Here is an 11,558-nt window from a genome sequence, read left to right on the forward strand (position 1 = left end):
CTGCACTCAGGCCTCTGTGGGTATGTCATCACCATGAGCCCAAGAGGAGGCAATTGAACCTGTGAGCCCAGGGCCTGTTCCAAAGGCCTCAGGTGATCCCCCAGCCCCACACTGAAAATAACAAAGCTGATTTGCTAATCACTTACCCTGGTGTTTGGTTGAGTTAATGATCTTAGAAAAAGTGAAGTCTCCACAGGTGGTGGTGCCGCATGCCTTTAATCCCAGCACTTGGGAGGCAGAGGCAGGCAGATTTCTGAGTTCAAGGTCAGCCTGGTCTACAGAGTGAGTTCCAGGACAGCCAGGGCTACACAGAGAAACCCTGTCTCAAAAAACAAAAAAGAAAAAGTGAAGTCTCTATTGGTACCAGTGAGAGCTTCTCTGGTTCAGCCAGGCCTTCCCATACCCTTAACTGTTGACTACATGAATGAAGGGCTCTTTTATTCACTTAATGAGCACTTTCTAATCGCTGGCTAAATTCCTTGTTCTCTTTGGTTGGGGAAGACATTTTCCCTGCTGCAACTCTAGTTTTGGTTGGAGGAGAAAGATGCGCATGCCAGTGGTTCCAACAGTGCCTGACAGAACGCAGCACTGGCGATGGACTGGAGGGGCAGAGACAGAGTCCAGGAAAGGCATGTGAGTCAGCTCTCCATCACTAAGACCAAACAGAAGAGAGAGGTCAACTCAGAAAGAGGAGTGATTGCGTCATGGTCATGTGGCCTGACGCTATGGAGCCATCAGGCTACAGCAGGGCAGAGCAGCTCACAGCCTGTAGCTGGAAAGCAAAGGGACAGAGGAAGGAGCCAATCTCCTAGTATGCTTACACTATCAGTGGCCTAGCTTCCGCAAACCTCTGCTATGCCCACACAGGCTGGCAGCCACGCCTTTGGATTATGAGCCTTTGGAGGACATTTTAGATCCAAATAAGTGAGGGGTTCTTGGAGGAGGTGACATCTGCCACAAAGGAAGGACATTACTGAAGCTGAAATGCCCTCAGAAGGGAGGAGCATGGCAGTTCCTGCTCACTGTGAGGCACCAGGTACAACATCTTCTACAGAGTGTTCGACTCTCTGCTGATCTCCACTTGTCATGAGAAAATTAAAGTCACATGTCCTTCATCACAGAACTGGGCCATGGAGAGCCCCAAGGTCTAACTACCCTCACCTGGCTCAGTCTGACTTATTCTCCTGGTTGATAACAGTCATCAGAAGGAGAGTTCACAGGTCAAGGCTCTTAGGTAGAAAAGGATAGAGCAGAAAGGTCTAGAAGAAATAGGGATTTACACATACACACATAGGCAGGCACACACACACACACACACACAATTCCAAATAGACAATTAGAATGAGGAGATTCTTGGGGCTGTCTCTTTGTTTTGTTTAGTGCTGGAGACCAAACCCAAGGTCTTGCACTTGCCAGACAAGTGCTCTCCCAATGAGCTAAATCTCCATCCCCAGCACAGGGCTCAGGCAGGCTTGTATTCCTTTCCCTTTGAGAAACAAACCAGCATGGGTTATTAGGAAAGCAGACTCGGCCGGGCAATCCCAGCACTTGGGAGGCAGAGACAGGCGGATTTCTGAGTTCGAGAGTTCGAGGCTAGCCTGGTCTACAGAATGAGTTCCAGGACAGCCAGAGCTACACAGAGAAACCCTGTCTCGAAAAAAAAAAAAAAAAAGGAAAGCAGATCCAAAGACAAACGGGCCTGTCATTGGTGGAGGCAGCTGGCCCCAGTGCACAGAGACAGAGCTACAGCTCCTGACAAAAAGATGAGCCCCTGTGGGGGCTTCAAGACCCCAGGCAGGAGTCTCCCTGCAGGCTGGCTATCTGCAGAGTCCCGCCCCCCACTCTTCCTCTTTGAGTAGCACGTGATGCTGTTACATGCTGGGACCACCCACGGATTCCATGCAGGTGGGCCTAGGAGACTGGAGAAAACAGGAGAGGCAGATGAGCCACCAGGACAATTCAGACTTTTAAAGTCACACAAGTTTTCCATGGGTCTGTTTGCCACACTGTCACTGGAAGAATGGAGAAAAGATACATAATTTTGGGCATGTCCGGTATTTTGTGTGTATCTGTCTTGTTTTAGCCACACCATAGCTATATCTAAAATTTTATTCTTGCTTTACAGGTAAGAAAAATTAGGCTCTGTGAGGTGCTCTCTCAAACTAGGAAGGGGAAGAGCTGAAACACAAAGCCAGACTTCTTCAGATGTCGGTTTAGTTTGTTAGCATACAATACAGCTTCCTACCAGGCTCCTGAGTCTTAAGGCATTGTAGCCATCCATGTGTTCTAAATAGAAAGAGTGACAAAGTCAGGACACACGCCTGCACAGGCACACAGACAGACACAATACACGAACATACAAAATGTAGCATTGTTTTCTAAAACCTAGCATGAATCTTGGAGATTGTTTAGAATCCCTGGAAATTCTTTTCTATTGCAGGTTAAGGAAGCTGAGCCTGTCAATTCAGAGCTGTGCAGTCCCTGCTAATTAATAAAACCCGTCTCTGGAGCTTGTGGGCAACTAGTTCAGTTCCAAGGGCTTTTCTGGAAGCAGCCCTGGATTCCAGGAGCAAATAGCAGAGAGGGGACAAGAGCCATGGTGGCCAGGCCTGATACGGAGGGTGGGGGGTGGGGGAGGCAGAGCTCCTACTCAGCCATGAAAGTGGGAAGTGTGTGCTTGGGAGCCAAGATGACTTGAGAGTCTGGAAGGTGGTGGCACCATGCAGGAGCAGTTTGACGAAGGCCACCGGGCTCCTGCTCCTGGTTGCTCCCTGTGGGATCTGCAGTCACATGTTGCTAGGTCCTGCTACCTGCGCTCAGAAGATTCTAGATGAATGACAAACCCCCCGCCCCGCCCCAGCATTCTACTTAATAGTGGGAACGAGGGCATAGTGCACCCTTAAGACTGCTTCCTGCACACTCCCAAAAATGTCCCCAGAACACAGCTGTTGCCTTCAAGTCTAAAAACACCTTCACCCTCTAGAAAAGAACACTCATTTCTCACAAAGAACATACATTTGTCAAAAACAAAAACAAAACAAAAAAAAAAACAAAACAACAATGCCGGGCGTTGGTGGCACACGTCTTTAATCCCAGCACTTGGGAGGCAGAGGCAGGTGGATTTCTGAGTTCGAGGCCAGCCTGGTCTACAGAGTGAGTGCCAGGACAGCCAGAACTATACAGAGAAACCTTGTCTCGAAAAAAACAAAAACAAAAACAAAACAAAAAAACAAAAAACAAAACCACAAAGAAAAACCAGCAGCTGAAACTGGAGATAAAGATAGCATAAGAAAAGAAAACCCCCAGGCATGATGGTGTGTGTATAATCTCACCACATGAGAGCTGAGGTACGAAGATCACCAAGTTCAAGACTAGCCTGGGCTATATAACAAAACGCTATCTCAAAAACTGGAGTGGAAGGAAGGCTGGTCAGTTTTATAATCAAAGATGTGTAGTTCCTAAGACAGTAATTAAGTGAATCTTTACACTTAAATTGTAAAAATAATAATGACAATAATAATAAAAAAACCAGTGACTGAAAGCAATCACAGGAATTCAAAATGGCTAGCTTTGGGGAAAGCCAGTCTCGGGCATAGCTCAGTGGGGAAGTACTTGTCCAGCCCATGTAAAGTTCTGGAACCAACATCCAGCACCATAAAACAAATAAATATGTATATAAAACAATAATAAACTCTAGCTTATTATCATTTAGAAACTCCCTCAGGAGGCCAGGTTGGCCTCAAACTCACAGAAATCTACCTATCTCAAAAAGACAGCCGAAGCCACACAGAGAAATCCTGTCTTTAAAAGACGAAATAGATATTTAAAAAAAAAAAAAAAAAGATAGGAATAGGAGAAGAGACGTCCTGATCCGGATAAGTCCACGTATGAGAGCTCTCCCATAGCCGTCAAGCATCACACCTGAGTGAAATTTCAGAAGCCATCTCTCTAGAGACAGGACCAGGATCCAGACACCCTCCTTCAGTGCTTCTGCCAACACGCTCACTGCTCTCACCAGCACTTCAAGGGAAGGCAAGAGCTGACCAGAAGGAGGAGATGGTGAGTGGACCGGAAGCAGGAGATGGTGAGTGAACCGGAAGGAGGAGATAGTGAGCAACCGGAAAGAGGAGATGATGAGCGACCGGGAAGAGGAGATGGTGAGTGGACCGGAAGGAGAAGATGATTCTCAGTACTCCAGATCACGTTATCACGTAGGACTGTGCTGATGTCCGTCAGTTTGTGTCATTGATAAAAACTGAAGCTTTAATTCGTTCTCAGTTGCAGGGGGTTCAATCCCTCGTCACGTGTTTCTTGCTTTAGGCTGCAGAAAGCACAACTTAATGGCAGAGAGTATGGGGCGGAGCGGGAGGTAGAGAGAGAAAAGATGGAACAGGGGTCTCAATAGCTACTTCAAAGGCACCCCGCAACCTCAAATCCTAAAGGTACCACAACCTCCTAATATCAGCCCAGCCTGGTGGCCAAGCCTTTTTAGCACATAACGTGTGAGAGGCATTTACTATCCAAATCATAACAGACAAGACGTTAAAAACAAATGGACTGATTGCTATACACAGATTTTAAAAGTCAATTGGATAGTCTTTCCAGACACAAAATGTAAATGAGTTACTTTTTCTTTTCTTTGTTTTTGTTTTGCTTTGTTTCTTTAAGACAGGGTCTCCTGTTGCCAGGCCAGTTTGGAGCTCACAATTTAGAGGAGGATTACCTTGCCTCCTGCCTCTGCTTTCTAAGATCTGGGATTGCAGGTGTGTGTCAGCAGGGTGGGTGTCTTAGGTTTTCTATTGCTTCAATAAAACACCATGACCAAAAAGCAAGTTGGGGAGGAAAGGGTTTATTTGGTTTATTTGTGTTGTTCATCATGGAAGAAAGTCAGGACAGGAACTCAAACAGAGCAGGAACCTGGAGGCAGGAGCTGATGCAGAGGATCTGATACAGAGGCCATGGAGAGGTGCTGCTTACTGGCTTGGTTCACATGACTTGCTCAGCCTGCTTTCTTCTAGAACCCAGGACCACCAGCCTAGGGATGGAACCACCCACAATGGGCTGGGTCCCTTCCCTTGACCACTAACCAAGAAAAGGCCTTACAGCCAGATCTTATGGAGATGTTTTCTCAATTGACGTTCCTTCCTTTTAGATAATTATAGCTTGTGTCAAGTTGATATAAGGCTAACCAAGACACAATTGGCAAAATTGACTTTAAACTTAATCATTGTTATAGAAAACCCTAAGTGTACACAAAGGCACCAGACCAGTACGGAGAGCAGTGCCCCCATTGGAGAATAGCTTGGAGAAACAACACTCTCATTAGCCAATATTCTCCATGGAACACAAACTCTGTTCTCTCTTCCTTATCACTTTTAAATTAATTCCAGGCTTATATCGTTTAACCCATGTATACCCACAGTTCTAAAAAAAAAAACAAGAAAGGACTCTTGACATAACTGTGAGGTCATTTTTCTTGGCTAGTTTCATATCAACTTGACACAAGTTATAATCACCAGAAAGGAGGAATGTAAGTGGCATTTTAAAATATTATTTAATAACTATTAGTTATTAATATGACCTGGTCATCTTAGCACAATTACACCTAATCTATTTTTCTATACAATAGACTGCTAACTCTCCAGCTGTGATCCAAAGTAATTGCTCTTTGAGTCTTGCCTGGGTTATTTCTGCTCTATCAGGGGACATTTCATTTGGCCATGTGCTCCTGGCCATTACATCTAATGGGAACCTCCTCTTCTTTCTGTCTTTCTTTCTCCTTCTCCTTCATTCTCTTTCTCCTTCTTCCCCTCTCCTTGTGGTCCCTACTGAGACCCACAGCTCAGTAACCAAAACCCACCTACCCCTATTCTCCCCAGTAGTTAGCTGTAGTCTCATTTAACCAATAGCTTTAAATTGGGGAGCGAGGTTTACACAACAAATGTATGTGAGAATTTACTCCTTGGTGGCAACCAGATCTTGGGGTTCAGAATTTAGCATTTTTATACACAGCACCAGACCAACTCTCAACAGAAAATGCCTCCATAAAATACAACTACAGGCAAGCCTATAGGGTATTTTCTTAATTAGTAATTAATGGGAGAGGATCCAGCCCAATGTGGGTTGATGCCATCCCTGGGCTTGTGGTCCTGAATTCTGTAAGGAAACAGGCTAAGCAAGCCACAGAGAGCAAGCCAATAAGAAGCACCCTTCCATGGCCTCTGCATCAGCTCCTGCCTCCAGGTTCATGTTCTATTTGAGTTCTTGCCTTGGCTTCCCTTGATAGACTGTGATTCAGGATATGTAAACCCTTTCTCCCCAAGTTGCTTTTGATCGTGATGGTTCATCACAGCACTAGAAATGTAACTAAGACATTATTGCACCTAAAAAATCCAAAGAACTCTTAAGTATGACTGACGATGTTGTCATAGTTCTCTAGTTCTTAATTGTTCTATGATTATAACTTTTGAGTTGATTATAATTAGTTAGTATGACCTTTATGTATCATTTAAATTATAGATTCCACTCTATTTCCTAATTTTAGTTTATTAATTCATATATATATATATATATATATATATATATATATATATATATATAATGTGACCAGAAGAGGGCATCAGATCCCATTGCAGATGGTTGTGAACCACCATGTGGTTTCTGGGAATTGAACTCAGGACCTTTGGAAGAGCAGTCAATTCTCTTAACCACTGAGCAATCTCTCCAGCCCTTATTAATTCTTTTTTTTTTCCAAAGGGGAGGGGTGTATTCAGGGCAGAGGGCAAAGGTAGGGAGAGAAACGGGAGAAGATGGTGGAGAAAGAGGAGAGAGGAGGGAGAAGTAGAGGCTGGCCATGACCACGTGGAGAGAGGGGGAAGGGAAGGGAGGAAGGGCAAGGAGAAGCTAGAGGCAAGAGAGTAAGAGAGTAAGAGCTTATTAATTCTTAAGTTTAGTTTATTTTCTTTTTTAGTTTATGATCAGAAAATTGGGCCACTTGGTCCTGTCCTGTTTCCTATGGTGTTGATTTTGCTATGTCCTCCTGTTGTGGATTCTTGTGTTTCAGGGCTTTTCTGTTTCCTGTTACTCAGTCCTTGAGTCTAGAGACTTAATCAGATTCAGGTTCATTCTTCCGTTTGGCAAGGCCAGTTCTGTGTCTCTGACAACATAGAATGTTCACTTGTCTCTCTCTCTCTCTCTCTCTCTCTCTCTCTCTCTCTCTCTCTCTCTCTCTCTCTCTCTTTGGTTTTTTGAGACAGGGTTTCTCTGTGTAGTCCTGGCTATCCTGGAACTCACTCTGTAGACCAGGCTGGCCTCAAACTCAGAAATCCACCTGCCCCTGCCTCCCAAGGGCTGGGAGTAAAGGCATGTGCCACCACCGCCCGGCCACTTGTCTCTTTATGATGGGAGTAGTTATAGATTCATTCATCCTAGGACTGGCAAACATAACGCCACATGGAATTCTACCAATGCTTCCTCAATTACTAGTTGGGAAACTCTAACAAAGAGGAATATTGCTCTTACCCAATGGTAGAGTTTACACAGGGAGGCAGGATAATTGATCAATCTTTCCATTCATGGATCGGTTTTCTTTTTTCTTTTTTTTTTTTTTTAAAGATTTATTTATTTATTATATATGAATACACTGTAGCTGTCTTCAGACACACCAGAAGAGGGCATCAGATCTCATTACAGATGGTTGTGAGCCACCATGTGGTTGCTGGGATTTGAACTCAGGACCTCTGGAAGAGCAGTCAGTGCTCTTAACCACTAAGCCATCTCTCCAGCCCCTGGATCGGTTTTCAATGAGCTTGTTCCCCAGCAGCCCCCTACAGAGATCTAGTTTTCAGATTATCATTGCTAATTATTAACTTGTGGACTTATCTGTGGAAAAATATAATTTAAAGACAATATATGAAAATTTATTTCATTATAATAAATAAAAATAGACATGAATAAATATAATCTTCTCTATAACCCTGGATATAGCATTCACAGAAAGAGCTGTTATAAAGATGACAATATTAAACAGAGATTAGTGGCATTTGAGACCAACCTGGGGGAACTAGCAAGCTTATTTCTTTCTTTTACTATTTTTATTTATTTATTTATTTATTTTGTTTTTTGCTTTTTGGATTTTTTCCCTAGACAAGGAATTCTACAAGAACTCCATCTGTAGACCAGACTGGCCTTGAACTCACAGATCTGCCTGCCTCTGTCTCTGAGTGCTGGGATCAAAGGTGCAAGCCCAGCTGCAAGATCCTTTCGGAAGGAAGGAAGGAAGGAAGGAAGGAAGGAAGGAAGGAAGGAAGGAAGGAAGGAAGGAAGGAAGGAGAGGAGAGGTGGGAGGAAGGAGAAGACAGTGATCCATAAATTAATCTATCAGTTTGAAGCAATCATAAAAGTCCTATCAGATGAGCTGACACATGCTTTCAATCCCACACTTGGAAAGCTGAAACAGGAAGACTGAGTTCCAGGCAAGCCTGTGCTACATAGTGCAAATCAAAGGTAATTCCATCACAGAGACACCTCTCTCGTGAAGACTTAATGTGGTTCCTCAATGGGTTAATTGCCTCAAGAGCAGGTTTTCATAAATCAAATTCAGCATCCCTGGCCAGATCCCATGACAGATAGTTGTGAGGCACCATGTGGTTGCTGGGAATTGAACTCAGGACCTCTGGAAGAGCAGTCGGTGCTCTTAACCGCTGAGCCATCTCTCCAGCCCTTGACTTGTTCTCTTGATGCATAATACCACTGGCTCTTCCACATGTCTCTAATTCTTTTCTTCCATAATGCCATGATTTTTCCATAAATAAATACTTTATTTCTTTATTGGGAAAACGGGGAAAATGTGAATCAAATATCTGAGACTATTCAAATCTCACTTGACTAAATGGGAAGTCCATGGGTAATGAGTACACAAGGGTTTTGTCCACACTCTGCATCGTTGTACTATTTTATAGATGTCAAAATTCAACATCTAAATACCAAGTTACTTTACTAAGGGAAAGAAATCCCCTTCTCTGGCTCATACACCCATTCTAAGATTCAGTTCCGTTCACCAGTATAAGCCTCCACTTCTGGACAGTACAATTGCGCGCTCTGGTGGTCATCTTGTGCTCTGTCCCCAAGTTCAGAAAAATAGTACAAGGCAGGGCATGCCTTCAGTGAGAATGTGTCACGTCCCATTCTGTCTCCTTCCCTACTCCCTGGCAGCCATGTTCAAGAAAGAAATTCTCACAGAGGTCTTCTTGTCACGGAGATACCTTAGGTACTGTAATCATCTCCTACTACCCGATAATGTCAGGTACAGAAAGCAAGATTAAATAAATTCCTTAGTCACATTGGACACTAACAGTCTCTCCCCACTCCAAAGTCTGAAGGTGATGTGTGAGAGAGTATCACCTGAATGTGTGAGAATGGCAAAGGGGAACCCAGTTACAAAGGAGCCCTGGGGGGTAGGGGAGCACCATCAACTGAACACTGGAGAGGATGCATGAATATGGCATTAGAAGGTTGGCAGTGTGATCGGCATACACCTCCCCCATGAGGAGGACACTTTTTAGAGCAGTTTGTTCTTAGTGTTACAACCACAAAGGGGTTCTTTTTTGGTTTTTCTTTTTTTTGTTTGTTTGGTTTTGTTGTTGTTGTTGTTGTTGTTTTTGTTTTTCGAGACAGGGTTTCTCTGTGTAGCCCTGGCTGTCCTGGAACTCACTCTGTAGACCAGGCTGGCCTCAAACTGAGAAATCCACCTGCCTCTGCCTCCCAAGTGCTGGGATTAGAGGCATGTGCCACCACTGCCCAGCTGTTGTTTGATTTTTGAGACAGGGTCTGAATGTTAACTCTGGCCGGCCTGGAATGTGAGACAATCCTTCTGCCTCCTCTAGATTTTAATGAATTCTAGTACCTTTTTATTAGTCTATATTTTTTGTTGTTATACCATAAATACTTTCCATACTTTCAGTATTTATCTTTTTAGCCGTAACTTACTTACTTACTTCTTTTCTTTCTTTCTTTCTTTCCTTCTTTCTTACTTTCTTTTTTTCTTTTTTTCTGTATTTCTTTTCTTTCCTATTAATCTTCTGAGTGGTACCAAGGTTTGATCACAGAGAGAAAGAAGTTCTACCTCTGAGTTGTTCCTTGCTCTTACTATAATTTGAAGTACCAAAGTCATGTATATGTCACTTCCCAAGTCTGTTAAACTGTCTCTAATTTTTCATTGCCAACAAATAAAATAAATACATTTTTATAAAAGTTGACTTCTTCTTTTGGATTGTTTCCATCTGATAAATACCCAGGTGAAAGTCCTGGTAAAAGGCTAAAATAGCCAGGCAGTGGTGGAGCACGCCTCTAATCCCAGCACTTGGGAGGCAGAGGCAGGTGGATTTCTGAGTTCGAGGCCAGCCTGGTCTACAGAGTGAGTGCCAGGACAGCCCAGGCTATACAGAGAAACCCTGTCTCGAAAAACCAAAAAAGGCCAGGCAGTGGTGGCGCATGCCTTTAATCCCAAAAAAAGGCTAAAATAGTTTTCTGGTTCTAGACACATACTGTCACTTTGCTAGAGGATATTTTAGTAAGTTTAATGTCACTTGCCACGAGCCAGCACTGGTCCCCACACAGGTTTGTCGTTCTCATCTGCACTGTTCACAGCTTATCGTAGACATTTTCCCTTGCCTGATTTCCTTCTGGGAAACTGCCTGGGTCATTTGCTGATGGAGGATTCTCTGTTTTCACAGACCCAGAACCAAGGAACGCGACCCTTGCCCCCCTCAGTACTAACCTGGCTGAGTACAACCAGCCCTCTGAGGCCGATACCTTAAAGAACATGTAAGTGTGCAGCTTGCAGGGATGTGGACTGTGGTTTTCATTAATGTGCCGTTTTTGTTTGGTTGGTTTTTGTTTTGTTTCATGGGATAACATGCTGGCAGTTGAGTTAAAAGGAAAGAGACCCCTGGGTAGATTGCACATTGATGACTGAGCTGTTTTAAACCACGCCCCCCAGCTTAGGTGGAAGTCGGGTGGTAATTTTCATGATCTAGAAGTAGCTTTTTTGAGTGTCCATGCCCCTGAGGTTTCCTGAGACTCTAGAAGGCTTTGGACAATCAACTTACCCTGATTCCTCTGTTCAGAGTTCATTAGCTAACTCTGGATAGAATAAAGCTGACCAGACAGACACCATGGTGGCTTCTTCTCATCCCTGCCAATGCACGCACGCCTTCTCTATGTGCTTACTGTGAGCTCACTGGCCAACAGTCCAGGCAGCCTGGCATACCCTTTGTCCTCCGTCTCCTTTGGTTGTGGCCTTTGCTGTAGACTACTTTGCTGGAACTAGACCTTATTGTGGATTCCATGAGACAGGGTCAACTTGAAACCAGTGATATAAAGACTCTCTTAGATCAAAAGGTTTTGTGCAGAAACAGAAGCAAAAGAGAAGGGAGCCTTGATGATCAAAGTAGCCACTAAAGAGGTTTTTTTGTTTTTGCTTTTTTAATTTTCTCTCCCTTTTCCCTCAAGGTGTGTGTGTGTGTGTGTGTGTGTGTGTGTGTGTGTGTGTGTGTGTG

The 11,558-nt window shown here is 44.0% G+C and overlaps 1 protein-coding gene across 1 annotated transcript in view; it reads left to right on the forward strand.

Moving 5' to 3' along the window:
• Positions 1-11,558, forward strand: part of Kiaa2012 (KIAA2012 ortholog) — a 116,345-nt gene that overhangs the window by 94,887 nt on the left and 9,900 nt on the right. Inside the window, exon 14 of the mRNA XM_028765732.1 lies at positions 10,734-10,824. Coding sequence (XP_028621565.1) covers positions 10,734-10,824 — 91 coding nt within the window. The remainder of the gene's footprint in view (positions 1-10,733; positions 10,825-11,558) is intronic.

The sequence above is a fragment of the Grammomys surdaster genome, unplaced genomic scaffold (assembly GCF_004785775.1).
Source record: "Grammomys surdaster isolate TR1022 unplaced genomic scaffold, NIH_TR_1.0 165, whole genome shotgun sequence".
Lineage (NCBI taxonomy): Eukaryota > Metazoa > Chordata > Mammalia > Rodentia > Muridae > Grammomys > Grammomys surdaster.